The following is a 6,351-nucleotide window of genomic DNA, read 5'->3' on the forward strand; positions in this document are numbered from 1 at the left end:
TGTGTTTTTCTGTCAATATGGGGTGCTGTGTGTACATTAATGAGGAAAAAAATGAACTTAAATGATTTTAGCATATGGCTGCAATATAACAAAGAGTGAAAAATTTAAGGGGGTCTGAATACTTTCCGTACCCACTGTATATTGTGCAGTGTTGCAAATCACAATATATAAATTAAAGTGAACAGTGTTTTCTTTATCTGATAAATGTAAAGTTCCTCATTTGTAATACATAATACTTTGATCAGTAAGTGTGCAATATGCTTTAACTTTTAAAAAAGGTATAATTTTATTTGTAAGTTGAGTAGTTCATCAAGTTAGATTGTGTCTGTGAGTCATAGCGCCTTACTTATTTGTGACTGCAAGCCAGGTATCGTGACTAAATGGAGCATAAAACATCTTGTGACACATGTTACACCCCATCCTGAATATGTTGTACTTTTCCTAGAAAAGCGAGCAGGGTTGTCATCACTGTTATGTGGCCTTCTCAGAGGAAAATGTGAATAAAAACCCCAAACCAAATATATGTTTATAATAGTGGTGAGTCAAATCAGTTTTAGTCCCACATTTGTATATGTGTACAGGGTTTATTTAGGCAAAAAGGAACAGTCATACCCAAACACCTCCCTGTATTTTCCTCCTCTAATGACATCATAATTGGAGGTTGAAACACTGGGAAATGTGTGGTAAGCTTGATAGAACCACATTCAGCCACCCTTGCTAGTATATCTCCAGCAGCCTAACAATGCCACCCAGTGGACATTTGCAAAATGTACCAAGGTTGGTGCAGACACAGGTGGGCTGAAATCATTAGCTGCTTTGGAATTGAAGTGTTTGTCATCTTTTATGAGCACTGTGGTGACAAAGATTGGCCAGTTTTGCTCCACACACATACAAAAAAATAAAGATTCAATATTATAGCATGATGAAAAGTTAATCATAAACTTTTACTGACTATTTTGTGTTTATTTATTTTTGTTATTTCTCTGTCTGTCTCCTCAGAATATTGGGAAGAAGATGTCTTGCCAACAGTTTATTAGTAATCTAGATGGTCTCAACAATGGCAAAGACTTTCCCAAAGACTTATTAAAGGTACGGACCTCCTCCTGGGAGAGTACAGCAATAGCAGCATCCATTAGCTTGACCTGTCTTTTTCTTAGCTATTAAAATGCAGGTTGTCTTCATGTTCCAACCCTGTAGTCAACAATCAAAGAAGTTTCAGACGTCTTATTTTCTTGCTCACACAGGTCTTGTATAACTCAATCAAGAATGAGAAGCTTGAGTGGGCAGTGTGAGTATATCTATCTTGTGTTAATCAATAGGAAAAGTATTTGGGGTGTGCCAGTGTTCTATAAGTGAGTACACATGAAAATATGCTACTCAAGTTTATCTGAATGGGTATTGGTGTGTGTTTGCAGTGAGGAGGAGGAGCTGAGGAAGAGTCTCTCAGAGTTGGTGGAGGAGCAGTGTGAGGGTGGGAGTAAACGTGTTGCTAGGGTAACGGACGGCAGTAACCCTTTTATCGCCATTCCCATCCTCCTCAATGCCGTCACTTACAAACATGGTGTGATGACGCGCAAGAGTCATGCTGACATGGACGGCAAACGCAGTGAGTGTCTGTGTCAAAACACTCACATACGCATTTGACTGAAGTTGCCAAATCGTTGATAAGTTAAAGTTAGAAACTGTGACAGAAAAGATTTTTTTTTTCCTTCTTCAATTTTCTCTCTCTCAGCGCCAAGGGGTCGACGTGGTTGGAAGAAGTTCTATGCTGTTCTGAAGGGGATGATCTTGTATCTCCAAAAGGTACTGCATCTCATCCTCTGCTCTGTTTCCATAGAAACACATATCCACCACCATTGTCACTGCGGTGGTGGATGCTGCTAGCCACTCTGTGTGTGTGTTTGTGTGTTTCTGTGAATGTGTGTGTTTAAAAGAGAGAGAGGCAGATAAAGCATTAGGAAAGGAAATGTGGCACAACTGCTCTAGTGTTTGTTTGTCTCCCCCTGCTGGTAGATATAGGGTACTGGCCATATGTGAGACTACAGTAATATGATTAAACTGAAAGACATTTCAGTGACAAACTGTGTAGCATTTTTAACTGTTTTCACTTGTTGTTATTATGGATGTTTCTTTAAAGAGGTGTTCATGTTAATTAGGGGATTGTTTACTACAGATACAGTGCACACCAAATAAAAGAAATGACTAAACAGACTCCATGACCTACAGCTTCTGTCTGGCTGTTTTGTTTTGTTTTTTTACCCACCTAGGACGAATATAAGCCTGATGCCGACATTTCAGAGGTGGACCTGAAGAACGCAGTGCGGATCCACCACGCTTTAGCCACTCGTGCCACTGACTACAGTAAGAGAGCCAACGTGCTGAAGCTCAAAACCTCAGACTGGAGAGTCTATCTGCTGCAGGCCCCGTGAGTCACCAAGTCAGACTTGAGATGTTTCAATTACACTACAACACACTAAAGCCTCAATGTAAAGGTTCACGCAAATATAAAAAAAAATACAATTTTTATACATTTATGATTACTTTTTTAATTTTTGATTTTGTCCAAACATCATGAAACAGTTTGTTGACACTGTCGGCAGGCATTCATGTACCTACAGTATGTCCAGGACAGGCAGGTGAATGATAGTGATGCAACTGCTGCATGTTACTTAAACCATAGTTCATACTAGTCTATCAATTAAATGTTTTGTTTTATGTAAAAAGTAGCTTACAGGTTTCATTAAAACACTGAGACTAATTAACAAATTAAATCACTGTAATTCACACACACACAAGAATTCTGCTTGCTTCAGGATGAATCTGTCCTTCTGTCTACATCAGAAATCTTCCTGTGATATAAACATTATCGTTTTGATAAAAACTTACAACAAACTCCTCTTAAACATCATCCATCCTCTTCTTCTTTATTTCTTTCTGGCAGTTATGGGTGATATGTAACTGACATTTGAACTGAGTCTGCAGTACTGTAGTTGTGAACGGACAACAACCAAAATTACAAATTAAAAAACAGATCTCTACCTTCTTTACGTAAATAGCTGGTAATATTTAAACTATTTTTTAAATTCACTTTGGGCACACAATGTCAAGAAATGGTTGATATTAGTTGGGAATGATAGTATGATTAAACTGAATCTACATCTTGTGAACTATGACAGTTGCTTTGCTGTCATTCTTCCAGACTTACTCTTGAGGAAGCACCTGTGTCAGTGTACAACAAAAGAAACACCAGTCGAATGATTTTCATTCTGTGATCTCAGCTGCTCTCTCGTGCTTCATCAACATCTCATTCTTCTCTCTCTCTCTCTCTCTCTCCCTCTTTGTTTTTCCAGGAGTGAGGAGGAGATGATGTCTTGGATCTTCCGAATAAACCTGGTGGCGGCGCTGTTCTCTGCCCCGGCCTTCCCTGCTGCCATCGGCTCCATGAAAAAATTCTGTCGACCCATCCTGCCATCCTCATCCACCAGACTCAACCAGGTAAATGCACACACACACACAAACAAACAGATGATGACATTAGGACCAAAGGCAGCTGTCGCACTGGCTTATATTTTACTGGTCTCTAGAAACATAATATAATATTGAGAATAATACTGCAAAAATACACTTGATTCTTTGCATAGAATATTTCCCCAGAATCCAGCAGCATGCACAATCCTTTTACATATTCTATTTGTGTCTGCTCACATCTGATTGGCTGTTTTTTGGGTCCTCCGTTGTTTGTCTGTGTTGTGATTGGTGCAGGAGGAGCAGCTGCTGAGTCATGAGACCAAGCTGAAGCAGATGAGCCTGGAGCTGGAGGAGCATCGGAAATACCCGCCCTCAGCTGACCCAAAAACCCGCGAGTGGGAGGAGTACCGGCTCAAAGAGCACTACCTCACGTACGAGGTACAGGCTCTGAATATTTCTTCATTTTTTTGTTTTCTGTTTTAATGCAGAGAGCAAGAATAATGACAGATGGCCAGTGTCTGCTGTTTTCTGTTCATATCAGTTCTGTTTTTTAAAGTATATAATTTATAATTTTGTAATTTTTTTAGTAGTACCAGTCTCCTTATTTTGACTCTGATACATCTTCTTTTGGTTTCCTATCCTCCCTCCATCTTCCTGAGCAGAAGACTCGGTATGAGACATACATCAGCCTGCTGCAGGCCAAAGTCCGTGCCGAGACGGATGACCTTGAGAAGATCGAGGCCAGTGTGATGGGTGGCCTGATCACGGAGGGTGGCGTGGCCGGCCGCGAGTGCCACCTCCGCAAGACGCAGTCCTCCCCGTCCATCAGCCAGGCTCACGGTGGGCTGAACGGGAAAACAGCTGAATGCACTGCCCCAGGACACAGGACCTGAGGGGAGGAGGGAGGACCAGAGACCACAGCCCACAAAACAACATTCCTCCAGGCCCAACTAGCTTAATCCTCCACCTCCTTTCTGGGACTTTTGTTAGTGTTTTGTGTTTTGGGCTTCTCCATTCCTCCTGTTCTACTTACAGTAAGAGCAACAGCAACAGGAGAAATGTCTGTCAACGTCCTTCTCAGAATTTATCAACCCTAGTGATAAGTTTCTGTCCTTGAGCAATAGATGAAAAGGATGAAGAGCGCTCCATTGACACCCAAAATGTGGCGCTACCAAACCTCGATCATAACTGTGTGATCATAACTGTGATCACTATTTATAACAATATCATCAGTATTATTTTGAAAACTTTGAGTGATGCAGTTGTTTTTACTTGAAATGAGTTTTTAGTTGTGAGCAGAACTTTGAGTAATTTATAATGTCTCAGTTTAAGGCCAGAAAGAGAACAAAGACAGAGATACAAACTGGGTCTCCATAGTCTTCTCTGTCTGGTCCTTGTCAGACATTTACTGAGATGGACATGGTGGAGGTGGTACTACTGTAGCATTTTGGCCTTCTTTCCACTCATGTTTACACACTCAGCCACTGACAGGCATGTGTACGGACCTACAGTATGAGTGGAGTGCAGTGTGTGAAGATAAAACACATCTGTCATGTAGTAAACATTCAGAAGGATAAAGTCCCTGCCATGTATAGCATATTTATTTATTTATTTAATTAGCTTTTATTCGCCCCAGGAACGGTTCACACAGAGCAGACATGACCTTTTTCAGTAGTTTCCTTCTTGACATTCATACAGTTACATACATTCACATGCATACAGGAGCAGCCAAGTGTTCTCTGAGCTGCTCCATCAGAGGGACCTGGAGGTTGAGTGCCTTACTCAAGGGCACCTTGACGCTAGTTTTTGAGGGATTTTTGAGAGAGTTACGCAGTCACTTGTCACAGAGATCACAAGTTTCTTTCTGTGATTTTTGAGCTGCCACTACCCCAAATACTGACATGTATTCAAATATTCTATTTGTTTTGAAGAACAGCAGTATGACTGAATGAGAGCACTGTACCATTACTCCTCCTCCTATGTCATGACCGAGCGAACTGAGCTAATAGGGCTGATATATAACAACAGGTGGCAGGATGTGAGGTGTCTGAAGATTGAAATGAAGGGCAGCATGGGAACGTGTGTGTACTGTGTGTGTGCGCACATTGGCATGTTTTTTTAAATGGTTCTGTTTGCGATGTTGAACTTGTAACAGGAAAAGGTAAATAAAACAGGGTCACGTCTTTGTATGAAGAATCACTTGAGCATGTTTGGTGAGAAACAGTCCAGCGGCCTTCTGTTGAATAAGACTGTCGTCACAATCAGGCCTGGATCTCTCAAATGCATCTTCAGCACAAAGGTAGCCATCATCTTTGAGACAAAAAATGTACTTCTATGTCAAAAAACAGAGCATCTAACTGATCCCTGCTCTGATTTATAACATTTTACATGGAGCTGTCATAGTTTGTTTGACCTTCTTTTGGGCATTTACCAATACTGGTGCATTCCTTCTGCTGAAGTCACTCCCATCAGATGAAGATGTTTTTGGGAACACAGGCCCTGTGGGGAGAGACTGGCTGATTGGAGAGTGTAGCAGCAGGACTGCTCAGGCTACAGTCAAGAATCCTGTCAGGATACTGGGAAGGAGAAAATAGCAGTAAAACAGCACCACCAGCAGAACAGCCATCAAAACAGCTTCCACATGGGTGAGAAGGAGGAAGAGGAGGAGAGACTTGTTTTCTGAGAAGAAACTAGTTTAGTTTTCTAAGTAAATTGTCTCTGCCAGCCAAGAATAGGTGACTGGATATCCAGCACACACATTCAGAGGAACACAACATATTAAGCCTGTTTCTCACAGAAGGGGGACTTGTACTAAGCAATTGCAGATGTGGTAGTACTGCTCTTTGAGAGCACCTTAATAGATCCTTACCCTCCCAAACACAC

At 41.2% G+C, this 6,351-nt stretch overlaps 1 protein-coding gene across 2 annotated transcripts in view; it reads left to right on the plus strand.

The window, feature by feature from the left end:
• Positions 1-5,651, plus strand: part of psd2 (pleckstrin and Sec7 domain containing 2) — a 32,413-nt gene extending 26,762 nt beyond the window's left edge. The window contains exons 8-15 of one of the 2 annotated variants that reach the window (XM_020595526.1): positions 999-1,089; positions 1,245-1,288; positions 1,416-1,606; positions 1,733-1,803; positions 2,268-2,425; positions 3,351-3,495; positions 3,763-3,906; positions 4,131-5,651. In XM_020595526.1, coding sequence (XP_020451182.1) covers positions 999-1,089; positions 1,245-1,288; positions 1,416-1,606; positions 1,733-1,803; positions 2,268-2,425; positions 3,351-3,495; positions 3,763-3,906; positions 4,131-4,361 — 1,075 coding nt within the window. In that variant the 3' untranslated portion in view covers positions 4,362-5,651. The remainder of the gene's footprint in view (positions 1-998; positions 1,090-1,244; positions 1,289-1,415; positions 1,607-1,732; positions 1,804-2,267; positions 2,426-3,350; positions 3,496-3,762; positions 3,907-4,130) is intronic. The other variant, XM_020595528.1, reaches the window with a different exon arrangement.
• The last annotated feature ends 700 nt before the right edge of the window (positions 5,652-6,351 follow it).

Source organism: Monopterus albus, unplaced genomic scaffold (genome assembly GCF_001952655.1).
Source record: "Monopterus albus unplaced genomic scaffold, M_albus_1.0 scaffold27.1, whole genome shotgun sequence".
NCBI classification, from domain to species: Eukaryota; Metazoa; Chordata; class Actinopteri; order Synbranchiformes; family Synbranchidae; genus Monopterus; species Monopterus albus.